The following is a 27,992-nucleotide window of genomic DNA, read 5'->3' on the forward strand; positions in this document are numbered from 1 at the left end:
AAAGGGAGGTAACTTTGTAATCAGTTCACCTCATATGTCCTCCCCCTGAGTCTACCTGACCTTTTCTTCTCTAAGTTAAATAAAACTATTTATTTTGAATTATCTGCCATTTTAAAAGCTGAATAAAGAAGGTGATTTGGTGTCTTCCCAGAGTTTTCTCAGCTGGCTAGCATCAATGTATAGCAACTGGGTGGGACAGCCATAGACAAGTAAACAAGAAAATAGATATAGAGGCTGCTCAGCAAGAAAGAGGGGGAAATCCTGTATGTGTGAGGGAGGGAAACGGCCAAGATCATCATAGTTTATGTGGGATATGTTGCAGTCATAACTAAATTAAGCCATGGGTGCAAAACTCAAAACATTTCCATGGGTCACAATGGTTTATGACTGCACTTAAGTCCTGGGGTCTACCTATGACATCACCCAGGCTGACTACAGAAGGAGGGCTTCTCCCACAAGGCATCTATCCCTCCCACTGCAGCCAGCCAGGACCCTGAAGATCCAGTGGTGACTGAACTGTGTTGATTCAGCTGCAATAGATTCTTTTGGGATTCTGAGATTTACTAGATGTGGACTGCTTTAGGGGAAGACGAGTAATATGTGGTTTGCTTTAGGTAGTGGGGGGAAATAAAAATGACAATGTCAGAAAACAATGATTTATTGACCAGTTTCCAATCACTCAACAAACTCCTAACATGTTCATGAAACCATTACAGGCATGTCTACAGTGAAATGAAATGTCTAACTTGCTACAATGGTCCCTTTTCTTAAAGGCACTAGCTAATAATGAAAAACAAAGGAAGAAAAATACAACATAGAATTAGGGTAATTCTTAAAAACAATAAGTTGCTTATATGGACTTCTATTTTTTGTTTCAACATACATTCATGCTTTAACTGTACAACTTCAAAACAATAATTAAAAATCACCTTAATTTTTGGCATCACAACTGATAAAATGAGACATGCAGAGAAAACACAGTAAAAAAAAAAACTCAGTGCATCATACGTCAGAATGTCTTAATGTTACATTCACAGTAGAAGGCAAAATGCACTCCCAGGTAATTTCTTCAGCATTATTTATCACGGTTTCTATAGCTCCTCCAGGATCTTTGGATAGTAAAATCAATGCTCAGAGTATATGAAATTAAACTGCAATGTTATGTGCTTAGTAGTCTTCATGGTTCAGCAAGGCCCAAACATCAGCTGTCTGGGATTATTGTTCAATTTCAAGGCTATCCATCTTTAAATCAGGAGGTTTGAAGCTGATCACTTCTTCATATGTAAGTTCTTTTTGAAAAAGGAAGAGAAAGTAACACAGGTATAAGGCATGCAGAGATGTCATATCCACAACATGAATGTATAATAAAATCAGAGTCCGGTAGCACCTTTAAGACCAACAAAGATTTATTCAAGGCGTGAGCTTTCGAATGCAAGCACCCTTTGTCAGACCTTGCACTCGAAAGCTCACGCCTTGAATAAATCTTTGTTGATCTTAAACATGCTACCGGACTCTGATTTTATTGTGCTACTTCAGACCTACACGGCTACTAATTTGAATCTAACATATATGTATGAAGCCCTGGAGAGGAAAACAAACTACCTCCCCACCCCAAATATGCAATATGGGACAGGAAAATATGTTTGAGGTTTTCCAAGAGCTTGATCCTGTGATTGTTTTGCTGTGCCATTACTTGAGGTTGGTCAATACAAAATCTGGAACTATTGTAAAGCATGAATACACTAATATTTACTTAGCAATGTAGATAACACTTCAACTCAGCATGAATGATACACATATGCAACCTTCCATATATGCTGGGAAGACTTTTAAAAGGCATTCTTTTAAGTGCATTTATCGTATTCACTTAAGTCTCTGCCAGTTGTTACCTCTGCAACTAAAATTGCATAATACTTAGTCCTTCTTAAATGGTGGGAATTCGTATAAGATAGTGGATCATGGCAACAGATCAGTATAACACTGTCACATTATAGTGATCAAGCAATTAATGTTCTTTTTTTAATGCTCTGTGGTAGCATGAGGAGAAATGGCAGCCACAGAGGACTAAATAAAGGAAAATGGGCTGGGCCTTCAAAATGCGCACCTTTCCATTCACAGTATGCAAAGTCACTTGGACTGCTGTCTTTAAAAAAAAGTATTAAATATTGTTTGTAAAAAAGCTGTAACAAATAAGGGGAAAACATAGACAGTGGATGATTAGCGGATGACATTGTGATGATGCTCCAAAAAGTACATGTCAAACCTCTTGCCATTTACGTACATTAAGTCTAATCCAGATATTACAGTTAAATCATGTCAGTATAAAATAGGTCTTTATGCTGATGATATAGTTTGTTTTTATCAGAATTCTCTTTTAATACATCTGAGTCAGTTATTAAAATGTACTCTAGCATTTCAGGATACAAATTAAATCTTTAGAAATCTGACATGCTACTAGTAAATACTGAATATTTAGAATTACCCTTTAACATCTGGCTTGCACAAATAAAACAGTAGACATGATTAAATACTTAGGCATTCACATGTCTTTGTGTAAAAAATATATTTGTAGCTAATTATGGCCAGGTTTTTTTTGGGGGGGGGGGGAAGACTTACTATCAACTCAGAAAATTCTGACTTTGTCTCACTCAGACAGAATTAATTCTATAAAGATACCATTATTACCAAAGCTGATTTATGTATTCCAAAACACTCCAGCACATATAACTGAGCAACAACTAATTAAGTGACAGTGTATACTTAACTAATTTATCTGACAAAAAGAAGGAAAAAAGAGCCGAGATCTCCATGGTATGGTGTGCAATGAAACCAGAAAGGAAAGTATTGCAGTATCAAATATATATAGCATGATTTAACTGGTTAACTTGTCAGGTGAAACATACCCAGAGATGGTTGCAACTGAGTAACCATTTATTGGAATTTCAATACCTTGGAGAGGAAGAGACATTGTAGAAGAAACAATGCTTATACATGCATTACAGAAACCGGGGAGAAGTTTAGCAACAACCTGTCACCTTGATTCTTCCTATGCTTTAGGATGCTTAGGGCTGATCCTGCGTAGAGCAGGGGGTTGGACTAGATGGCCTGTATGGCCCCTTCCAACTCTATGATTCTATTATTCTATTAGTACTTTTAGTTAAGGGGGCTAGCTCCTATAGTTGGATGGACAAACATGGATTGTAAATGATGGAAGAAGGCAAAATTTGATACTGTGGTTTAATTAGAACTAAAGAAACAATACATAATAATATTGTATAGTAGCAAGTTAACAACTGTATTTCAGTGTTTCAGTTCTTTTAAATTAAAAGACTTCTTGTTGCTAGGATCCATAAAGCAGAGCATAGGATGAAATTAAGTCTTGTTTGAAGTTCTTATTACTTCAGGATGTAATTGTTCAGTATCCATTTATTATAAAGTTGCTATGCTATGCACGTGGACATGGTCGCAACTATGTTAAAATGGCGCAAGGCAGTAGAGGCATGACATAGATGGTAACGTATGGTATTTTGTCTTCTTCGCTGAATTATCCCTTTCAGTGAGTCTAAGTTTTTGATAAAAGGGCATTAAAATGCTCCACCGGTGGCACTGTCTCCAACCAGGTTAGCAAAAATATACCAAGGATTAAGCAGTGGGTGTGGAATGGTCTAATCTGAGACGCTAGGCAGGGTTGGTATTCAGATGGGAGACCACAAAAGAAGACTGTGCAGAGGCAGACAATGTCAAACCATCTCTGCTTAATCGCTTGCCTTAAAAATCCCTTCTTGGGGTCTCCATATGTTGAATGTGACTTGACATGACAGCACTTTACACGCAAACAGTTGTTGCTGTTATTGCATTGACTTATTTGCACATTATTTTCACATGTGGTAAAAATGTTCTAGAACCTAGAATTACTGGGAAATGGTTTCCATTATGTTATCAAAGGTCTTGACTTCACACTGGCTCCACCTCTAGAATATTTCTTATTTAATTATGTGGTGTCATTACCAAAAAAGATAGGGGGCCTAAGTAAGAATGATTTCTCTAGTACAGATGTAATTTGGCAAATGTATGGAATCAATCTTACATGGCTTTATTTATTTATTTCCTGTGTATAACTGTACATCTTTACCACTGGCTCTTAAATATAGTTGAAAGAGCCATCTGGAGTGGTGCTGTCCAGGTTTACACTCTGCTGTCCAGGTCTACACTCTGTTGTCCGGGTCTGTCCGGCCCTCGGAATCCACAGGCAGCTACAGGCAGCAGGTCAATCCGGAGGCGCCCAGCAAAGCTGGACACCTCCAGATTGGGATGGCCCCTACAGCGCCCACCTCCCCCAGCCACGTGGTGCCGCTCGCCAAGCCTTGCTGCTACACACTTCCTGGCTGCTGAGGGCTCCACTTGGCCAACTATTGTGGCACAGTGAATTCAGGGGAAATGAAAGTCAACAAAGGGATACGTACAGGAAACTCTCATGTTGAAACTCTGTTGCCAATGCAAGCACTTTTGCATTTGCAATGGCAAAGATACTGTAAGCATACAAGTGTAGAAGAAGCTAGAGATAATGCCGAGTTAATGGAGACTGTTCATAACACACCAAAGAATCCTTACTATGCAGCCACACCTAGAGAGAAAGAACCTGTACAAGTCTTCCCGCCTGAAGCAGATAGAGGCAAGTTCAGTTGTAATTTGGGCAGATGATACCCATAACTGGTAAGAATAATAAACAGTGAGAAGATGGAAATAATATTATTTCTCTACTGTCTTTCACCATGCAGGTTTTCACAAACGCCAAATACAGTAAAATCACAAAACACAAACAAATATCACATCAATTAAAAAAAAAGACACCATTCTCAATATCAAAATCTTAATGCAAGCTTTCATATACTGCCTAAAAGCCAATGTCCTGTATGGACCTCTTAAATAAATAGAAAATTCACAAAAATAAATCATAAATAAAGGACTTTTCAAGATCTCCTATCTGTTTCCAGAGTCTTGGAAGTGGTATAAAAATGTCTGGACAGATATTCTCAAACTTTCATATCATCTGTCAGGGACAACTATGTCTCAAGTATCAGAGACCAATGATTAAATGAGAGTTAGCTCTGTTTGATCAAAATGATGTCATGAACAGTATCCATTAACTCTCTTTTTTTCCTCTGCCTTCTTCTACACCCATATGCTTACAGTATCGGCTTTGGCTCTGCCCACTTTGGTCATTTTGGCATATATGGGACTTTCTGCTATGGAGGTTTTAAGAAAAAGTGCTTTAGAACATTTTCATTTTCTCTTATGCCTTTTGATTGCAAAACAAAACACTTCCTTACCTTTCCATTCATCTATAACCCGCTCCTTATTCTCTATTGACTCATCATACAGCTCTGCTTCTGGTTCATCATCGGGATCATGATATTGTACAAAGTATTGATGTGCAAGTGCTTCCGAAGCTGTTATTCTTTTATCACTGTCCAGTATAAGCATTTTCTCAAGGAGATCTACAGCTAGGATTTTAAAATCAAAGCTAAATATGAAATAATCCATTTTGCCTTCTTAGCCAATGAAAAGCATTACAGAGAGCCACGTGTGAAGCAAGTTAACTTGTCATAAGCAGTTCTGAAACTTTCCAGCTTAGTAAGTACTTAGATTGATCATAAATACTTTTGAAAGAAATGCACATGTCCATACCTAATCTCAAGGTAGCAATTATATTCCCATTCAAGGTGCAAACACAGAAATTAGACACTTTCCTTCAAAATGACTGAGCCACAATGAACAAGACAGATCATTGCATGTACACGTTAATGAAAGCAAATTATCTAACCTATAAGTATCTATAATATATAAAACTTTATATATTTGGCACTAAAAAATTAGGCTGTACTAAGAACCTCTCAGCCTGAGGACAGTTTAAATTACTATGTTGCTCTAGTATAGTGGTTCTTCACAAAATGTCCCTTGTGCGAAAATACTAAAAACCATAAACTCTACATCTTCTGGCAGCTACACTTAGTTTAGAAAAGGAGGATCATTAATAGATCTCAAGCAGTAATATGCAGACATATTAAAGGATCTGTGTTTTTATTCCTCCCCTTGGGAAGATTCCTGGGATACTCATATTACGGGAGGTGTCCAATCCCCTTGCAGCTGCTTCTCCATCCTCTTGTGCTGCTTGGAACTGGCCCAGCATGCTATCAGGATCAGCACATAAAGCACAAGGTGCTGGCCCACTTGGTTCCAGCTTTCTGTGGAGGGACAACCCTGATATTTCCTTTCCAGCTAAAGCCAAACCACCATCTTTTCCTCACCATGTTCCCCTAGAGGCAACTGTATTTAGGGTCTAGGGAGAACAGTTCCTACCTTCTGCTTTCAGTTGCAAACACTTTGGGCTTTCTCTCCACCCCTCTTCCCCAACCTTCTTCCCATCAACTGTGGCCAGCTGGCAACTAGTACCAGAAAAAAGATGGGGGAGGCTTCTCTGTGGATCCCAGGGCATACTGTTCTTGGGGCAGGGTGATTTGGGGCAGTTACCTTTTCTACAGCAAAATCACACAAACTCTTACCTAATGGATTAGCACCACGAAATATTGCCTTCAGGTCCTGTGGAGGCATATATGGTAGAGATTCTATGTATTTTCTGGCCTGCAATACAAATATATAGATATAAATATATGCAAGCATTTAACTTGTAGTAATACATTTAAAAAAAATCAATATACACAAATGTTATAATAGATATGGAAAGAGATCTTGGGGTATATTGGATAGTCAGATGAAATGAGGTTCTGCTTCATTTTCCATTTGTTTAGCTTGCTTTACTGTTGTTTTTAGTGCTGTCAGTTTTTATGAGCTATTGGATAGCAATGGTTTTATTCCTTCATGTTTATTGTTAGTTTTACTGGATTGCTACTTTACTGTTAAAATTGCTTAATTTTTAATATTTGTTCCTCTATGGTGAAACACTATGAGTCGTTGTCCCACTCCCAGAAAGTTTGCAAACAAAATACTCTGAAGTAATAATGTACTGCAGAACATAATGACGTGTCCATGTGGTTGCTTTCTCCCCTATTCAGAAAGAAAGAAAGAAAGAAAGAAAGAAAGAAAGAAAGAAAGAAAGAAAGAAAGAAAGAAAGAAAGAAAGAAAGGATAGAGTTATGTAAGATTCCATTATTTTACAGCTGTATGACTATAAAAGATAAGAGTTATTTATCAGAGATTAATACTGGGGAGGGTAAAATACACAATACCTTTATTGGCATAAAGCAGATTAGGGAGGGTAAAATAAGTCTGAATATGTATATAAATTATAGCAAGCAGGAATTCAATCCCCAATATTTATTAACTTGGATAATTATCCTAGTATGAACATATTTAAACTTTTCTCCTACCGGTTATTTTTAAATACATTATCATGTACTGCAATCAATTTATAATGTCATACTTTTTATTGCATATAGTCATTATTTACACACAAAATGGGAAAATAATTAATCCTTAATTACTGTTTAATTTGACTATTGAAATACTTCTAATAGTACTGAGCATATAACAAATATTTCTAGGATCACATTTTGCATTTTCTTTACTTGATTAGTTCCCTTAATCACAGAACAGTGATGGACACTAGAACTTGTAGATTCATGCAGACAGAACTGGGGGTGGGGTACACATAAATGGGCATTAACTTTAGAATAAAAAGCTGTCCTAGTGGAGTGAGAACTTATAGATATAGAAGAGAGAGGAGCCCCACAAGTCTTTACTGGCTTACTGATTTCTTAACTCCAAATGGTCCCCCAAGTTGCTCCCTCCAATTGCGTAGGGACCTTTTTATAGTAGAGATAAAAATTTCTTTAGTATGATTTAATACTACCCCTTCAGAAAAAGAGGAGTTCAAGCACATAAATAACCTATTGAGATGGGATGTAAAATACATATTTTACAAGGATCTTCCCACCTCTGTGCTATTTTCCTTGTGTCAGCTCCAACAGCTGAGCGTCCCCACATGCTGCAGAAGGACTGGGGGGGGAGCTTTAAAAAGTGCTGATTGATATTGCACAACAGCACAATAATGCTGCAATGATCTACTAGATCTCTGAATTCCCAGCTTCCATTTTATAAAAAAGTATAAGTATCTATCCCTTTTTACTGTATAATATAATGGGAAAGTTAACTGAAAAATTTCCTTTACCTCCCCTGCATAAAAAGGGGGAAAGACTAGTTTCTTTAAAAAAATCAAACCTGAGAATTCAAAGAAATGATTATAGATCATTATAATGTTGTGGTGGTGCAGTGCTATGCCAATGACCATTTGTTTAAAAATGCCCGCAAAAAATCTCTAGTGGAATAGAAGGGGTTAAATGCAGGGAGAATCCCAGCTGATGTTAGGAAGCTGTACAAAACTCCTATGAAGGTGCTCCATTGACAGTGTGAAAGCCTCTGCATTAGTAGCAGCCATGATGGGTTTATAAGGAACGCAGCCAAAGACATAAAACATTTTCTTCTTTTTTAACTTGGGATGCAAATATGTAGCAGTTAAAAAAGGTTTCACACCAGTATGTCTGAAAGAATTAACAATTACATTGCTGATACATCATGCTTACATGTTCTGACGAGATCTTCTTGAGAAGTTCAGAACTGGGCGTACCAACAACTTCCATAATTCGTTTTAGCTGGTCAATATCTGCAAGGCGTTAAGAAAATGCCAGAGAAAGGGGGGAAATAGCTAATAAGTCTCTTGCTTATATAACCTGCTAAACTTAGGAAGAATTTCTGCTCCATCTCTACTGACATCTTTGATGCAAAGAAAAAAAAATGAACAAAAGAATTAGAGGCTTTGATTGAAAGAGGAGGATGTGAACTTCAGTGAAGGCAGAGCCAAGAGATCTTTCTTGCATTGCAAAGACTCTCGTGCAAACACTATGAGGCCTTATTATTTGACCACACCTGGGGGAAATGAAATATGGAGATGCCTGTATGGTAACAATTGCACTGATAGCGCAAACAACTGTGAAAAGATTGTCTTGGTCATTAGGAGAATGCAACATACAGGAGTTAATGCGCTGAATAAAACATTTACTTTTATGGTTCAGCTTTTATTCACTCAAAACAGCTAACAATATTTATATTTGTAAGTGGACTCATTATCTAAGGAACAAAATTCACCAGCATTCAATTCTGCAAAAAAAGTTGACCCCCCCATGCTTTTCAGCCTTCAGAATGTGGTTAAAAGAGACTCAGCAGTGATCCAAAGATATCAAATGCTGGCTATCAGGATAGTAATAATAATTTTGATATGCTGCCTTTCCTTGTCCAGCTCATGGAGGCTCACATGACGAAATAAAGAAAGAAAGAAAGAAAGAAAGAAAGAAAGAAAGAAAGAAAGAAAGAAAGAAAGAAAGAAAGAAAGAAAGAAAGAAAGAAAGAAAGAAAGAAAGAAAGAATCTCTCCCCCCCCCCCGCCCGTAGCATGTATTCTCCCTCCTGCTGCAGCCCCAAAGACAGGAAATATAGTTCATGATCTGCATGGAGGGGGTGTATTCTGGTCTGCAGTAGAAGGGAGAAAGGCCAGAAAGTTTCATTGCACCAGCATTAATCTTTCTGCTTATGGACGTGTTCCAGGGCATAGTCTGGTGTATGCAGAGGATGAGTCTGCTTTTTTTCCTCTGCCAAAACATTTTCATCTTGTACTTTTCCCAAGGAACTTAGGAAAGTATATGTGATTCTCTCCATCTTGCTTTCACAAAAATCCTGTGAGGTAGGTTAAGCTAAGCAAGAGTGACTAGCCAAATGTGAGCCAGTGAACTTCATGGCTAACAGGAGATCCAAATTCAGGTTTCTCAAGGTCCTAGTCCCCAGACCACTGCATCATAATGGTTTTGCTTTCTCTTACCTAAAGAGGATTACTGTCGTCCTAGCTGTAATTTTCTGGATCCTGACTCTCGTGTCCCATATCTCCTGTGTGCCAATAGCCTTTTAGTGATAGGCATGTGTGCATGCATGGCAGTGGGACCCTTTATTAGGCCCTGATAGTTGTAAATTCATCTCTAAAGAGTGTTGTGGTTATGAGTGGCAGCCTCTGATCTGGAGAACTGGGTTTGATCCCCCACTCTTCCACTTGCAGCCAGTCATGTGACCTTGAGCCAATCACAGTTCTCTCAGAGCTCTCTCAGCCTCATCTACCTCATAAGGTGTCTGTTGTGGGGAGAGGAAGGGAAGGTGATGGTAAGCTGCTTTGGGACTTCTTTCGGTAACAAAAAGTGGGGTACAAAAAAACAGCTGCTCTTCTAATTATTGACTACTATGGGTACTTTACCACTCCCTACATGGAAGATGTCCAGGCATACAACATAAATGTTTGGTCTATGCTTTAAAAATTGGGGCTCTTGGGATGGATGTTTCCACTGATACCTGTGCTAGCATCTCAAAGATATGCTGTTTTTCAATAGGTTGGCAAGTTTATTTGCTTATAGTTCTGCATGCTCCAAAAGGTGAAGAGCTTGTTGTGTTACCTGTGGGGTTTTACAAATAACCCCGGCAGCTCTGTTCCCTGAAACCCAGCAGCCGCTGTCAAGCGGCTGCTGCTTCTTTCTAAAAGAAATCTGGGTCATTATTTAAATGAAGCAAGGAAAACAAAGTTTCTCAGGCAGCCTACTGTGGCTAAAGGACATGACGTTGTTACTCTTTGCAACAGCTAAGACATCCAGCTGAGAAAAACAGTTGCTTTAATTATTAGCAGTGTGTTGTTTACTGCACCAATTCTTGCTAAATGACTAACACTGCTTTAAAAGCTTCACAGTTTCAAGAGCAGTTTCAATGCTGGAGAGCATTTTTGAATTTCTATAATTCTGTGGTACGTTAAGGATACAGTCATTTCCTGGGAAAAGGGCCTTGCCTTTCAGCAACTCTGCCATGATGCATCCAACTGACCAAATGTCCACTGTTAAAACACAAAACAAACAAGACAGGAGAACAGGCAGCTTTGCAAGACGGATCCAAACATTTCAAGTACCTTTTTTATGCCACGAGCCAAAGAGCAAAGAATTCTTGTTCAGACTTACCCGTTTGATTGTAATGCATCCAATTCAGCATGATCTCTGGGGCTCTGTACCATCGTGTTGCCACATACCCTGTCATCTCATCATCAGTCTGCCGAGCTAAACCAAAGTCTAAAATCTACAGAATAATCAACACAAACATCTCCCATTATTTTATTATAAATGTCCATGCAATTGTCATATCACCGGGGCAGGCCTGAATTGGTTTAGATAAGGAAAAATGGTTGTAACAAAGTTATCAGTTACATTGGCTTAAAATGCGGTGCTCGTGATCAGTTTAATTTGCAACACCTGCCAGTTTTTTACATGGCGGTAGAAAATACCGTCAAGTCATTGCCAACTTATGGCAACCCCGGAGGGTTTTCAAGGCAAGAGGCAAATAAGGGTGGATTGCCATTGTTTGCCTCTTTGTGGCAACCCTGGACTTCTTTGGTGGTCTCCCATTCAAATACTTATTAGGACTGTCTCTCCCTAGCTTTTGAGATCTGATGAGATCAGCCTAGCCTGGGCCATCAAGGTCAGGGCACTTTCTGATATACACATGTACACTATCCAAGAGCATTATAGGTTCATTTGGACCATATCAATGAAAGCAGACAGTGAATTATACTTTTAATGTTCTTAAGGTGTACTGTCTTCATATTTATTGGCTCAGAAATATCTCATGGCAACATCATGTCTTTTCATTAGTTTATGTTTTTTTATTTCGACAGGTCCCAACCCAAGTACTTATGCACTACAGCACAATAACCCCATCATCCCTGCCTCCATACCACAGTCTATTTGTTAAGCCTTATATCCACTTAAATTCACTATACACTGAAATGGTTCCACTGATCTGGGATGGAAAATAAAGCTACATCTTTTCCTATAAAATTAAAGCTTACACTTATCACCTAATCTAAAAATAAACCCATTACATGCAGATATCGGGCCAAGCTTTCAAGAGCACTAGAGCAACCTGCAAGGTAAATTACCATTTTGATAAGATGTTTCCACCACCCAGGAAGTCAGCTTCAGTGAAGGGCTTCAGGAATAGTCAGGTTTATACTGCATAATATGTAAACAAATCAATGTGCAGTCTACATACACAGAAGCCACAAATTTCAGTGGAAATAAACTCTGGCAAATGGATTGCTTGACACAATGCTCTTCTTCACATGGCAAAGGGGAGGCACAAGCCTCCCCACTACCATAGCGATGACATGGGAGCTCTACCCCAATAACCAATTTTGTTGAAAAATTAATGTTCATTAGCATAGGTTGCCCATTTCCTAATCAAGACCATCAATGTGACAAGCATGTACTTTACTATTATGCAAAGCCAAATACCTCATACAGGGAACCAAGGAAAAGTTGTATTACAATGGAGTGAAAGTTTTGAAGACTACAGTAAGCATGAAAAAATACACTCTGCAATATGGACTGAAGTGATACAGCAAATGTAAAAGCTGCCAAGAAATGTCAGGCTAAAACAGCCGGTTTCCCTTTTTTGTATTTAAGCAGGTTTTTTTCAAAGTCAGTAGTTTCAAATTCTCAAGGCAGGTGCCCAGTCAGTGAAGAAAATAACTGAGGCAAAAGGAGGAAATGGTTAGAGCCAAGAGTAATAAGGTCCTAATCATCTTGGAGCTCTAAATATATCAAAGAATTTCCTATCTTAGATATTACTGCAATCCCTAAGGTAGATAGAAGATATAAATGCTACAGTCACATAGCAAATTCAAATTATATGAATACACAGGAAAACATTTTTAGTAGCTGCTCCAGTTTGTGTAGTGGTTAGGAGTGCGGACTTCTAATCTGGCATGCCGGGTTTGATTCTGCACTCCCCCACATGCAGCCAGCTGGGTGACCTTGGGCTCGCCACGGCACTGATAAAGCTGTTCTGACTGAGCAGTGATATCAGGGCTCTCTCAGCCTCACTCACGTCACAAGGTTGTGGGGAGAGGAAAGGGAAGGCGACTGTAAGCCGCTTTGAGCCTCCTTCGGGTAGAGAAAAGCGGCATACAAGAATCAATTCTTCTTTTTCTTCTTCCACAGTTGCAGAGTTCCAAATCCAGAACATCTGAAAACAGCAGAACTGGTTGGACTGTCTGGGAAGCTACAATTGAGCATGAGGCAATTTATTTTTCTATTGATACAATTCAGCAAGGTAGATTTGTCACATGTTTTCCTATTTCAGTCTCCTTGTGGACTGTGACTGCCACAAGCAAAAGGAAATCATGTAGATGACCACCACTGCTGGATCCCCACATCCATTACAGGGTCTCCATGTGGTGTCACTTCTCTGTAGCATTAACAAGTCAGTTTCTGGCACCCTGTAATCCAAGATGGTTCTTTAAAGTAAAGGATGGATAAAAAGTAGCAGATATTATTGATAATCTTCACAAGGGGAAAGGTCTAGATTATTTCTATGGCATGTGAACAAATTCTGGGCTTAGCCAGAGAAACAAACCAAAGGTCTATTGGCCTTCAGATGTCTCCCCAAGGATCACAGCCAGAGATCATATGTGAGCTGGGCCAGTGGATCCAAGATTTCTGGCACTTCACATATTGTGGAATAATGTATTGGTTTTTTTTCTTGTTTGCCTTCATCAATTCCCAGCACAACCCAATCTATGGTTATTATCCAGGGATTACAGCCATGGACAAACAAGATAACTCTTTCTATAAACCTAATTAAAAAGTCCCAAGTTTGTAGAAAAATCTGAAATCTTAAACACGTGCACACACATAGTTTTTTTTCTTTATAAACTCTCCAAAATTACAGAAGCAGTGCATGTTGCAAAATGATGTAAACTGCTTTGGTTTCCTACTATGGAAAAAGGTGGGGTCTGAAGGAAGGAAATAAAATACCAATTCAGCCAAGGATATTAAAAGGTAGGATTATGCTAGGGTGGGAAGAAGAGAAAGAAGCAAGGAAGGATATAGATCCTAGAAATAGCCTGGCAGCCACTCAGAGATGAGGGAAGCAAGGACTTACAGATGGGGAGGGAGTAAGCATCCCTGTCATAATGATGTCACTTATGACACAATCCGCAAGTGACATTATACTAGGAGATGATGCCTGACCCTCCCCGGAGATTCTTCCAATGAGTCCCAACTCCTCCCACCATTCCAGTCCAGCTTTATGGTACAGAAGATATATGAACGCTAGTTTTGTACTGTGATATAGTAGTTGTAGATTATGCCCATCTAAAAGGGCCTGAAAACAAGAATTTTTTTTATGCAAGCAGGTTTCTACAGAATTATCTTGAACACAGAACCTAATCTCTTCAGCCCATACTATTCAATTTTAAATTTTCTTTTACATAGATCAAGTATTTTAAGCATATTGTCTGTTTGAAAAAAATACTGATTTTAGCACTGGTAAGGATTCTGACAATACAAGAATGCTAACAGGCTAAAACGGACTCCACAAAACTTTCTGCAAGCCTGTATCCCATTTGCTTTGTAACATGCACAGTCTCAAACTTCACTGAGATAATCGAAATAGCATGAATCCTACCCTTAATTCACAGTCTTCATTTACAGCTAGGTTACTGGGTTTCAAGTCCTGCATCAGAACAGACAGAGTATTAGTACAGTAATGATACCACTGCCACAAGCCTGACTGGTAATTAACCGACTGCATTATAGCACTACCACAATGTCTTACCCGGTGAATGATCCCAGCTGAATGAATATACTGTAAGAAAAACAAACAGGGAAAGTCAGTAACTGAATTCTAACATGAGCCCTTAAAGACAGCTGTCAGCCATAACCCATGCTGGCTGAGTTTTTCCTACAGAGCAAAGGTTTAGAACAGCATGCATCTGTGCAGCAGATTGTCTTTCACATGAGAAGCAAAAATGAGTAATCTGGCTGTTCTGGATTTTCTAGGCTGTGTGGCCATGGCCTGGGAATTGTTGTCCCTGATGTTTCTCCAGTAATTGTGCCTGGATTAATTTTAGATGTCTTAAAATGCTTTCTTTTAAAATTTATGAAAGCCTATATACCTTAGGTTCAAATCATAGTTTTTGTTATTCCAAATCAAAAACCAACATTATAGGAACCATACTAGTGCAAATTATTCAATATGCACAAGGGAAGGCTAAATCTATGCCAAAAAAAACATTCTACCTGGTAGTAAAGAAATTTTCAAGCACTGGATGTTGTAGTACAGTGAAACACAATTATTGCCAATAACAAACAGCAATAGCTTTGTAGGACTTTTTCTACTGTAAAATACATTCGAACTTGGCTTGCTGTACAAATTAGATCCCAATATGCAAATGTGTGTAAATAAAAATGTTTTTGGAGTTATTGCAAAATTGTTAATGTATGTGCAATTAAAAATAACCAGAGATTCCCACATTGTTGAGACCTTTTAAATATCGAGCAGCTTTTACCTTAAGTCCTCGAAGTAACTGGTATATAAGAAACTGTATATGGTCATCAGTCAATTTCTGGCACTTCACAATATTATTAAGGTCAGCACCCATCAAATTTGTGACAAGATACCTGTCCAAAACAAAAAAAGATTGCATGACATTTAAATCTACTTCTTTACAGAAAAAGGCAACTGAAATGTGATGAATGTCATTCAGTGTTTTAACAGAAAGTCATTAACCCAGCAGCAGATCAATGACATGAAATGGCTGACCAAGCCCCACTTCATCTGCATCAATATGAGAAAATTATACTGCCTGTCCTAACAAATACTACAGAGTTTGATCCAGTCAAAATGCAATATTTTTAACTGTTATCTATTTCAGAGTAAGAAAGTTAAGAATAACTTTCACACTGAAATTCACAGGGCTTAAACATGTTTACTTTGGCCGGATCATGTCCACGGTGTTCTGTGGCATCCCCACTGTTCACTTGTATGTCAAACTTTACTTACACTTCATTAAAATTTTCTATTGATGCTGCAGGTGTAAAAACATCTAGTAATCCTATAACCTGAAACAGAAGAGATTACATTTTATCTTGAGAAATGCAAGTGGCAACTCTGTGTGTTTGCTATCTGTATCTATAAATTTCTGTCATCAGGACAGAATAAAAGGGCTAAAAACATTTAAACTCAGCAACATTTAGTGCATCTATCTACCAAGAGTAGGTAGAACATATGAGCAAAGCAAGATTTCTATTATGTTCCCTTCTCAATAGCTGGAACCTCTCTTCTCCCCACATTCATGCATTTGGCAGAGATACTTCCCAGCTATCCAAGCCTTTAACCATTTCTAAAATGCTGAATGTATATTAATATGATTAAAGACATGTGTATGCCTCCCTTCCCTCAACTTTTTAGAATAAGCACCTGCTTCCTGAAGAAAAAGGGAGATGGATAAGTTATATCTCAGTTTGGCAACCAATCAGGGTCATTCCCAGCTGGCTTCAGCTTTAGAAGCACTGGAGTAGAATGCCTTGAGCTCAGCCTAGGACCTTGCAGAGATCCCAGAGAAAATATTTGTGTGTGTGTGTGTGGGGGGGGATGTTCTATTTGCTGCAAGAACATCAGTGGTTCAAGCCCATATTCATATCTTGCTTCATGACTGCTCACTGCTTCATGACTGTTGTTAGGTGAACAATACAGCAGCTCTAATTCGGCCCCAATAGTTGTGGCAGTGACTGGTACAGCACGGAAAACATTCAGTGTATCCAAATCTGTCATATATACTGAACACATGTGTGTACAGGGGAATACACGGCAGGAGGCTCTGGTAGATAAGCTCCTCACCCCCCCCCCCCCCCTTACAAGCAAATGCTCTGGCACTGTCTCCTTTGCTTGTGAATGCATATCCCAGTGTGTTCAACTGTGCTCATGCTCAGAGGTTCCATCTCCATAATCAGAAATACTAATGGTTCTAATCACAGGTTTTACAAGCATACAGGGTACAGATACACAGGTGCTCTATCAAGGTTGGAACAAAAATGCCCAGGACGGTGTGTGAGGTAGAGCCAAAGAATTTAATCCTATACTCCATACCAGCACTGATCCTATTGAAGTATCATGCTAGTAAATCTTACTTTTAATTGTAAGACTAAATGAAAGAATTTGGATACAGATAAAGGAGTACAGCCAGTGGTTCAGACAATCTTGAGTTACTGAAGTGTATAGTGAGGCACATGTGCTTTCTAATGATGATAATAATAACATGGAAGATGAACTACATTAACAATACCCATTGCTCCGTCTCTTCACTCACATTTTCATGTTTCATATGCTTGAGTAATCTAAGCTCCCGGTAAGTCCTTCTCGCATGAATGAGGGATTGGAAAGGTCTCGAAAGCTTCTTGACTGCCACCTTCTGTCTTGTTTTGGTATCATATGCTGAACTGAAACAGAATAAAGAGGGTTTTGTTTTTGTCATCTAGAGTTTTTGAATTTTTAAAGCTATCTTTGAGATAATGACCATCTTTTAATATATGACTGTCATTTTTGTTCATTTCTTACTCTATATTTAAACATTGGTCTGCTGTAAACAAATTGTGCTCTAGGCAAGAGGCAGAAGTTGTTTGCCATAACAACCCTGGACTTCCCCAATGGGCTTCCCTGGTATTAACACTACTTAGCTCCCCAAAGGGCCGACAGATCAGGCAGTACCAGACAAATCAGGCAGTACCATGCTGTTTTCCACCTTCTGTTGCTCTCTAAGTAACCAGAGCACAATTACTGAAGAACCAATGGGGGAATAGTCTGGGCCATTCCGCACCAGGATCTATATAGCAAATTGGTTGCGGTAGGAAAAAACGCCATTTTAAATAGTGGAATTCGTTGTTATGCATACCTGCCTTTGTAGTGGAATCCAGTTGCGTTTCTATCGTTTCCCACAGTTTTCTGGTCTCGGCAAAAATCGCTAGCCAGGAAGCGATATTGCCGAGCTTTGTCCGACCCCTGGCCGTCAAGCAGCCAAGGTGGCCGTCATCATGCTCCCAAAAAGCCCCTTTCCCTTTAAGGAAGGTTAAAAAACACACACACATTGCAACGAATCTGCTTTGATTCGTTGCAACGGAGAGATCCATCTAGCTAGCAGGTGGTGTTTGAGCTGCCGTTTCATCGTTGCCGCGCTCCACCCGAGTGAAAAAAAAATAACCCCCCCGCTGCACGGGCGCGATTTTCAGCCAAAAATACAGTAAAAAATAAAGGGAAAATAAACCAGCAAACGGGGCTGTGTGTTGCTTCATGCTTGGTGACTTAAAACAGCTCTGGGGAGGGACTACAGCCAGGGAAGCCTCGCTGGGTAAACGAAAGCTTGCCGGTGCATTGATCTCCACTCGCTCCGAGAAAAAAAAATGGCGATCGCTTCGCCGGAAGATCAGAGGAGACAGCCAGGGGGAGGGACTTTGCAGAAACCGCAACAATGGTAACGCACAGAACTTTCCCGCTAGTGTTGCAGATAGTGTTGCAATTGGTTGCAGATTGGTTGCAGATTGGTTGCAAGAGTGTAGCGCTTTCCAGAGGGTGAATCCACTTTTTGGGATTTCCCTGAAAGCGCTACAACGAAGCGCTTTTTGCGGATCGGTTTCAGGAGTGTTGCAGATTGTCAACGATGTTGTGCATAACTGCAAAACAGTAGCGATTTCAATTTGCAACCATTGTGCAATTTTGAACGAGTGCGGAATGGCCCTCTGATTTAAAAAAATGCACAACATAATGCCTTTTATTAAGACTAATCTAAAACAGTTCTCAGACTGGTGATTAAAATGGTGGTTGGGAAGGTATTCCCAAATTATTATGGCTTCTTTTTCTGTGTGCATCCCAGGGTATGACTGAAGGAGGCTTAACTGACTTCACAGGCTACTCCATCTGACTAGTTGGCAATACCAGACAGCACGCTGATGTGCTGGGAAAAAGAAACAATAAAAACGAAAACATGTCATTGCAAAGATAAATACCAGCAAGCACACGACTGTTTCCGACGAAGAATTCTGAAGAACTCAAAAGCTTGCACACTGTTTTGTGTTACTTTGATTGGTGTCCATAAAAGGTACTACATGGCTTTTGTGTGATTGCCTACAGCCTCTTCCCATGTCAAACAAAAGCTGAGTCCCCTTTAGAAGAGATTATTTCACTAGCTGTAAGTATCTTTCATTCATCCTCTCATGACAATCACCCTCTGCAGAAAGGTGCACTCACAGCAAAGTAGTGGTTTTTGTAATAATGCAAGGATTATGCTTTCGCCCATCTGCCATTAACAGAGGAGCAGAGGAATAACTTTGTTAATTTGTCTTTTTATCCCCCATGACTTCAACTCAAGAATCCCTGGGGAACATTATGATTTGAATTTCGGGCCCCTAGTGAACAGACAGGAGCCTCTATTAATTACAGAGTCTGCCGCACTGTCTAGTAGCATCAAGTGTTAATTATGCCTGCCAAACACTTGTATGCTGTATGCAATCTTTATATGTGGAATGGTAATTAAAATCCAGCAATTTACAATGCTATAAAGTTTGCCTTAGGCGCCAGTGATAATAAACGAGCCCAATACAAATATACGTGCTTTAGGCTTTGATCAATTTAGGCCTTGATTATTCAAGATCTTACAACTCTTTTGTGGATTTCCTTTCATACCTGCCAATATTTTAAAGCACAGAGTTCCAACCCTCTGACCTCAAAGTTGCCTTTTATACCATAATTACCACCATTAAGTTTCACCATGCTTCTCACCCGACTCATGGTGAAAATAAAGGCCATAAAAGTAAGATTCTGCTTCTATTTACACTCGCCACAACAGAACTGATTCGTTCTGCCCATGAGGATGTAATATCAACACAATGTTCAGCCAATGTGGGGGCCAAATTATTGTTTCTGAACTGAGGAATATCCCATGTGACAGGAGGGAAACCCAATGCAGGTAGTTTTCCCCATCATTAGACAAAACAGGAAGCTCTTATGAATTCAGAGTTCTATATGTACAACAAAAGCCTCATAGAGCTTAAGAGGCTCTGTTCCTGAAAGATGACCATTTCTTATGTGTTCATGTCTGTCCACTGCAGACATCATCCAAAACCCTCTCCTGTGTTCTCCTACACAATGAAACTAAGAGGGCATGCACAAGAGACAAGACCTTCCTCGTAGTGTCCCCATACTATAAAAATCTGTGCCAGGCTTTTCCTTAGGCCTTTTAACTTATTTTTGTATTCATTTTACCTCATGTACACACTGCCTCTCTCCCCAACATAGGAGAGCCAGTTTGGTGTTGTGGTTAGGAGTGCGGACTTATCTGGCATGCCAGGTTCGATTCTGCACTCCCCCACATGCAGCCAACTGGGTGACCTTGGGCTCGCCACGGCACTGATAAAGCTGTTCTGACTGAGCAGTAATATCAGGGCTCTCTCAGCCTCACCCACCTCACAGGGTGTCTGTTGTGGGGAGAGGAATGGGAAGGCGACTGTAAGCCGCTTTCAGCCTCCTTCGGGTAGAGAAAAGCGGCATATAAGAACCAACTGTTCTTGTTCTTCTTCTTCTTGAGAGAAGCCATGCTGGATCAAGCTAATGACCCATCCAGTCCAACACTCTGCATGACACAATGGCAAAACCCCAGGTGCTATCCCACTGTTACTGTTCAAGCACCTGAGCATCAGTGCCCCCAGACACAGTGTTCCAACTTGTACTAAGAGCCACTGATAAATCTCTGCTCCATATGTTTATCCGCCACCACTTCTTGTAGCAGTGAATTCCATATTACTGTTGGTGTAAAGAAGCATTTCCTTTTATCTGTCCCAAGTATATTGCTCATTCATTTCACTGAGTGCCCACAAATGTTTATATTGTGAGAAAGGAAGAAAAGTACTTCTTTCTCTACCCTTACATAATTTTGCAATTATCATATCACTCTATCATATCACTCCTTAGTCATTGTTTCTCCAAACTCAGCAGCCCTAACCTCTTTGACTTTTCTTCCTAGGGAAGGTGTCCCATCCCTTTCATCATTTCAGTTGCCCTTTTCTGCTCTTTGGCCAAGGCTATCTTCCGTGATAGATAGCTGACAGATTATCTGTCTCTTGAGAAACCTATATGAAGGTCAAGAAGCAACAGTGAGAACCGGGCATGGTTTCAAAATTGAGAAAGGAGTTCGGAAAGGCTGTATACTGTCGCCTTGCCTATTTAACTTGTATGCGGAACACATCACGAGAAAGGCGGGGTTAGAGGAGTCACAAATAGGGATCAAGATTGCAGGGAGAAATATCAACAACCTCAGATATGCAGATGATACCACTCTAATGGCAGAAAGCGAAGAGGAACTAAAGAGCCTTTAGATGTGGGTGAAGAAGGAGAATGCAGGAGTTGTCTTGAAACTCAACATCAAGAAAATGAAGATCATGGCATCTGGCCTCAATTCCTGGTGAATTAGATGGGGAAGAAATGGAAGTAGTGACAGATTTTATTTTCCTGGGCTCCAAGATCACTGCAGATGGGGACTGCAGCAAAGAAATTAAAAGACGCTTGCTCCTGGGGAGGAAAGCTATGGCAAATCTAGACAGCATCCTAAAAAGCAGAGACATCACCCTGCCAACAAAAGTGCGTCTAGTCAAGGCTATGGCATTCTCAGTTGCAATGTGTGGCTGCGAAAGTTGGACCATAAGGAAGGCAGAGCATCAAAGAATTGAGGTTTTTGAACTCTGGTGCTGGAGAAGACTCTTGCGAGTCCCTTGGACTGCAAGGCGAACAAACCGGTCAGTCCTAGAGGAGATCAGCCCTGACTGCTCCTTAGAAGGCCAGATCCTGAAGATGAAACTCAAATACTTTGGCCACCTCATGAGAAGGAAGGACTTTCTGGAGAAGAGCCTAATGCTGGGAGCAATCGAGGGCAAAAGAAGAAGGGGACGACAGAGAATGAGGTGGCTGGATGGAGTCACTGAAGCAGTCGGTGCGAACTTAAATGGTGGAGGACAGGAAGGCCTGGAGGATCATTGTCCATGGGGTCGTGATGGGTCGGACACGACTTCGCACCTAACAACATAACAACAAATCTTTCATGAGATGTGGTGACCAGAACTGTTCACAATATTCCAAATGAGGCTGCACCATAAATGTATATGTGGCATTATTATACTGGCTGATTTGTTTTCAGTCCCCAGCAGAGCATTTGCCTTTTTTATTGCAGTTGCACAAAGAGCTGACATTTTCAGTGAGTTATCTACCACGCCTCCAAGGTCTCTCTCCTGTTCCATTACCAGCAGTTCAGACCCCATCAATGCACATTTATAGTTAGGATTTTTGGCTCCAAAGTGCATTACTTTGCACTTGCCCATTGTGAACCTCATTTGCCATGTGGATGCCCAGCCTCGACAGATCCCCCCGGGGGTTCTTCACTGTCCTCCCTGGTTTTCTGTGTCCTGAATAACTTTGTGGCATCCGCAAGCATGGCCACTTCACTGCTTACTCCCAATTCCAAATCATTTGAGTCTCTGTGGCAAAGTGGAGACCTGAGTCTCTTAGAACCTCGCTCAACACTAGCTTCTACATCTTACAGACCAACACAGCTGGTTTCAGCAACTGCATCTGTTTGAACTAAGTCCTATGTTATTACTTTTGGAATTTTATGCAGATTTTTTAGGAAATGTGGGTTTTTATTGGGCACTTTTCAAGCTGGTGGTTCTCTTCTTTTATGTTAATAGTGTTACAGATTGTGATATTTTATACATTTACTGCTTTATTGTTTTTAGTATGCCGCACACTGCCTAACCTCCCTCACAGGTTGAAGGTGGTAAGGATACAATGGAGGAAGGGAGAAGGATGTTTTATTCATAATAAATATTAGGAAGCAATGCAGCAAGTGGTCTTGCTGAGACCTGAACATGAATAATGTGTAATGGGATGGCAATGATAGCTACCCTATACTCTAAAGATATAGCAGCAACAACCTCTGCACCACAGTTCACATACACCATTCTGTTCATCCTTATAACACCCTGCAAACTGGCTGATATTTACACCCCCTTTATTGAAATTATAGTAGGGAGAAAGCACTGCCTGAAAAAGGAGAACTTGCTTAAGCATAAATAGTGAGTTTGTAACACAAAGGAGATGTGCATTGGTTTGCTACATCTGCTCCAGGAGGAAAAAGTGAGGTGTATTTAACTCCTATAAACGTTAATGGGACTTGATTACAAAACAAGACACTTTAACACTATTCAATTTGGTGAGAGCTGAGCAAACTTCAGAGCTGCCTGAATAGTACTTATGGCTGTAATCATACACACATTTACAATTCCACTGATCCATATCTAAAAGCTGGATTGTAGCCTTTTTTTTGTTTAAGTGGAGGAAAAAACAGGTATACAGCTGGAACTTATATTTTAACATGTATTTTAGAGTGGGCTGTAATGTTACTATTTTAAGAGTTGGGGAACAAGCTTTTTTGGTCCTGCTCTCTCTGTTCCATATACCCTCCCATCCAAAGCTATTATCTCCTACCCCATGTCCATGTACAATCCCTCACAAAACCTTGAGATCATGTGACAGTGGGTTGGATCCTGTCAGCCTTTTCACTCAATCTTATCTACTCCTCCTGCTTCCTCCAGCCCCCTGTCTTTTGCCCTTGCAGGTTCCATAATTCCCAGTTCATTCTCTTGTGTCCAGTGTAACCGATTTCAGACCTTTCAGAACAATTTTGTCCCTTTCGCATAATGCTGAGGAAGCTGGGTGATTGTGAGGATAAAACTGAGATCCCTATGAACATGCAAAAAGGAAGAATACAGTAAGCAGAACAGTACACTACTCTCTGGGATGGTTGTCCTCTTCCACGGAGCACACAGCTTTGGGAGGGATGCACATGCAGTGGTGAGGGAGGCAGGGGACACCCACCTAGCCAGCCAGATCAGCCGAATCAATCCTGGTGATCAATGGGGTGACAAATGCCACAGCCAGATCTCCCTCACAACTGAAGAATGCAATATAAGAGTAATAAATAATCCATCGTTACCAGCGGGAGCGAACAGGAAAGTGTAAATGGCCATGGAGCAAGCCAAACCAGGTAACCCTCGTGGTGCTACAAGCCAGTAGTGCAGAGATCATCGAGCTCAGCAGTGCAAACAATGGCTATTGGCTCACCCATTGCAGCCTTCCGAAGACAGGCAGCAGTGTGGGAAATGCAAACGCTGAACTAACATCAGTCACTGTTGCTGGTCCGAGATACGTGGCTCCCAAGGCTCTGGCAGACTTGGCCATGTTTGTATATGATTCCCTCTGGCTATCAGGAGTCTTTTAGGGCAATGGCCTAACCAGATTTTTCCCTGTAAGCAAAATGGCCAGCTTGCTCTGCTTTACAAAGGAATATTTGTTTCACAAGCAAAGGTGAGAGGGTGAGGGGCTGAGTGAGCATCTAGTCCACTTCCAGATCTTTCTTCCAACTGCAGGAGCCCTCTATTCCAGTTAGTGGAAGGCTTCCAAATTTGCTGAATAGAGTGGAACAATACACGTCAATGGCTTGGATCTTGCCAAAATGTCCGCTGACAAAAGGATTTCCTCCCTTCCCCAGAAACTCAAACTGCCTCCTGAAATGCTGCTTTTGGGGGGAAACGGAACTCCAGAAACCTCATGAAGGGGAAGAGGGAGGTTTGCCAAGCAAGGGGGGAAATTGGCCAAAATCGTCCTCCATTCCAGACATGAAACATGGCAATTATACCACAGACACAGACAAAAAACAGCAATTAATCACTGCTCAGGTAAAACTAGTTAAGGTTTCTGAATTATTAATCTTTCTCCCAAAGACAGGGCCCTTATTTCACCCTGTGCAGTGGTGTGATGCTAGAAAGGAGTGACTGATAACTTAGTTGCTAATTGCTTTTAGCTGCTGAACCAAGCCAAGGTCAGACAGCTAAAATGAAATGAATCTATCAATGCCCAATCAGTGACTTTACTAGCTCATATCCTACTGGAGACTAAATGATAAACGTTTGGTTTTTATCCATAGTAAATAATGTGAAAAAGAAAAATATGGCCTAGTTATATACCAAATATACACCCAGAGCAATGTAAGAGTATTGCTCAAAATTGTCTCTGAACACAGATGGTAGATGTATTTTCATAAGTGTCCTTTCCGAGATAAACAATTCCAGTGAAATAAAGGAACATGCTGTGGTCACCTCAAATACTGTTGCTAGTCAGTGGCTGTTGGTTAGTGTTTTGGACCAGGTTTCCTACTCAGCCATGGAAACTTAGGATGACTTTAAACCAATTGCATCTCTCAGCCTAACCTACCACACAGTGTTGTGAGGCTAAAATGGAGGGTGAGAAAATAATACTGCAAGCCGTTTTGCAAAGGATTATTCTTGCCAGTACAAAATGTCTGTAACTTTTCCCCTCTGGCAGCCCTGGACACACGTGTACCTATGCCATCAAGTCTCGACCAATTTATGGAAACTCCAGCAAGGGCCTTTCAAGGTAAGAGAGAAGCAGAGGTGGTTTGCCATTGCCTTCCCCTGCTGAGTCTTCCTTTGCGGTCTTCCATCCAAATACTGACTCTGCTTAGCTTCTTAGATCTGACAAGCTCAGGCTATCCCATACCACCTTCTCTGTCCTGGAGACATAACCAGTGCTTAAATAAATAACCATAGCTGTATTGCAAACCTGAGACCATAAAAATCAAATGGCCCACATGATAGAAATCTGTGGCATTTTTAAGTCTGAAAGGGAAAAAAAGCCAGAATAGATCTGCTTTATAAAAGCATTTTTGCTTGGTCACCTATAGCTCATTTCTACTTGCCATATGTGAACAGCCAATTGCACACTGGCTTTACTATGTTCCAGGCCCAAGTGGCTCAGCTGGATACAAAAGGAATTTCTGCTCATTAGTAAAAATAGCATCATGCCTGCAGAATGGTGAGGGGCTAAATTATATCGTGCCTCTCAGGCCCGCCTCACCTTTTTGCTGTTTCGCCTTTGTCTGTGTTCTTTTTGCATGTCTTACCCTACTCATATGCTGCTGGAAGAGGCGAAAGAGAGCAACACGCCTTATACGCATTGCACTTTTGCCTGTCAATCAATTCAGGCAACCAATCCCCTTTTCCATATTTTGGCGCAGTTTAAAGGCCCCACGATGTCGATTAATTTTTTTTAAATTCATGCTTCTCTATTGTAATGCCTATGCATATAATCATAGATGCATAGTGCTTTTAAATGCCACCCCTTATGGAATCGTGAGTCCTTTGATAAATTAAAAAATTAATATCGTTCTTGATTTTTTGGGGGGGGCTTTCAAGAGGTATGCTTTGTTGAATGAAATATTCATTTATTTCTGGCATTGCCTACATGTATGTCTGCCTATTTGTTGCTCCAGGCACGTCGCCATTAAAAAAAAAGAAATTCCTGTCCCTGGGAACAAGGGAGAGGGAGGTGGGTATGAGGGCGGGACAAAGCAGGCAATTTTAGTGTGTTTGAGCCTTCATAACTTTCTTCTGCTGGTTGCTTGTCGGTTGCTCCCCAGTAGCTGGTGTTTTTTGGGGTGGTTAATCCACTTTTTGCTATTCCCAAAGCAGCACTTTAAAATAGAGGATATAATGAGCTGTCAGCTGGATGTGGGCAACCTCATGTGCAGGGTCCGGAATATTCAGCTTGCAATCGATTGGCATGATGCTACATTTAACGGGTGCGGAAATGCCCAAAGATGTCAACCCTTCCCAACAAGCACCATACAGATCCTGTGCATTTGTTGCAAGTACAGGAAGTTTGTGGGAATTACTTCCAGGTAAACATGTATGGGATTGCAGCCTTGAACATATGGAACAAAAATCCCACTTTGGCATTTTTAAAGACTGGAAAGTGAAGAAAAATTCTGATGTTCTGATAGCCTTGGAAAGTCCTTATTATCAATGCAATTTCTTACCAATAGATATCACATGAATATCACAATATAGAGCAGCCAAATTGGATGAATTTACCTGCAGGTCAGTCATAAGAACATATGAAAATGCTATTGGACCACCTTTCTAGAATAGAACAGCTCTCCAGAGTCTCAGGGCCATTTCACAAAGACCATGTAGAGTTTGTGGCCACCACAAGGATAGCTGATCAGAAATAACCTGAAATTCCATACAGGGAACTTAATTCCAAGGCAAAGACTGGTCCAGTTTGGATCTGAATCACAGCACATGGGGAGAAGGAGCTGAAGCCTTACCCCCATGTAAAGGGAACCACTAGGAAGTAATTATTTGCCTTGTCGGGGAAACTTATGAGTAGGCATATGTACAATGAAATTCCCCCAAAAGACAAACAGCATTTTCCTGGGGTCATTTCATATGGAGAAATCAGGGCAGAAGGCTAGGCTTCTTTTCCTTTGATGTTTTACTGTGTAAATCAGCCTGCTCTTTGCAGGGACATTTGGACCGGGCACTGAGGCTGGTTGAGCTTGGAGTCTTCCCTAGGCCTCAGCTGAAGTACATGGTAATTGGGCCCAACTGTACTACAGCAAATGCTGCAGCTCCTGAGGCTGCACCGTGCTCCAGCTAGGATTCCTTGAGGAAGAATTACTCTTGGAGCACTGTTCTGTATCCATAGTGCGGTTGCACACAGCCCATCTGGCACTTCACCTTCTTTGTGCTATCTTGGCCAAGTCTTCTGCCACTGTAAACTGAGAGAGGATCCTGGGGAGTTATGGGCCCAGATCTGCACCGCACCCAGTGGAGGAAAGCGACTATCGCAGGGGTTGGTGGCAAGACCACCCTTGCAGGCTTTAGTAGGTCTCCTCTGGTGATGTCAGTAAGCATCTCTGCAGTACCAGGGCCACCTTGATCCCTCTGGTCCTCCTAGGCCACTGTCCTTGGTTCCTTAGGCTTTTCCTCTAAAGACTTGAGTTTCTGGACTAGTCAGAGCAGGTCATGACACCGTTCTCCAGCAAAAAAAGGGTCTTTCCCAACTCCTTCAGAGATCTTTTAAACAGAAGATGAACCTAGAACTTCTGGATGCAAACAGTGTGTGTCATACCCCAACAGAGCTATGACACCTCCACCC

General features: G+C 40.7%; 1 protein-coding gene across 5 annotated transcripts in view; it reads right to left on the reverse strand.

The window, feature by feature from the left end:
- Positions 1 to 642: 642 nt before the first annotated feature.
- LOC143837886 (mitogen-activated protein kinase 11-like) overlaps positions 643 to 27,992 on the reverse strand; it is an 84,116-nt gene continuing 56,766 nt past the window's right edge. For all 5 annotated transcript variants that reach the window (XM_077338318.1, XM_077338323.1, XM_077338321.1 and 2 more), the window contains 11 exons: positions 17,245 to 17,374; positions 15,939 to 15,997; positions 15,445 to 15,556; positions 14,712 to 14,741; positions 14,562 to 14,609; positions 11,057 to 11,171; positions 10,864 to 10,935; positions 8,601 to 8,680; positions 6,564 to 6,642; positions 5,331 to 5,504; positions 643 to 1,289 (listed from right to left, as the gene is read on the reverse strand). In XM_077338318.1, coding sequence (XP_077194433.1) covers positions 1,216 to 1,289; positions 5,331 to 5,504; positions 6,564 to 6,642; positions 8,601 to 8,680; positions 10,864 to 10,935; positions 11,057 to 11,171; positions 14,562 to 14,609; positions 14,712 to 14,741; positions 15,445 to 15,556; positions 15,939 to 15,997; positions 17,245 to 17,374 — 973 coding nt within the window. In that variant the 3' untranslated portion in view covers positions 643 to 1,215. The remainder of the gene's footprint in view (positions 1,290 to 5,330; positions 5,505 to 6,563; positions 6,643 to 8,600; positions 8,681 to 10,863; positions 10,936 to 11,056; positions 11,172 to 14,561; positions 14,610 to 14,711; positions 14,742 to 15,444; positions 15,557 to 15,938; positions 15,998 to 17,244; positions 17,375 to 27,992) is intronic.

The sequence above is a fragment of the Paroedura picta genome, chromosome 5 (assembly GCF_049243985.1).
Source record: "Paroedura picta isolate Pp20150507F chromosome 5, Ppicta_v3.0, whole genome shotgun sequence".
NCBI classification, from domain to species: Eukaryota; Metazoa; Chordata; class Lepidosauria; order Squamata; family Gekkonidae; genus Paroedura; species Paroedura picta.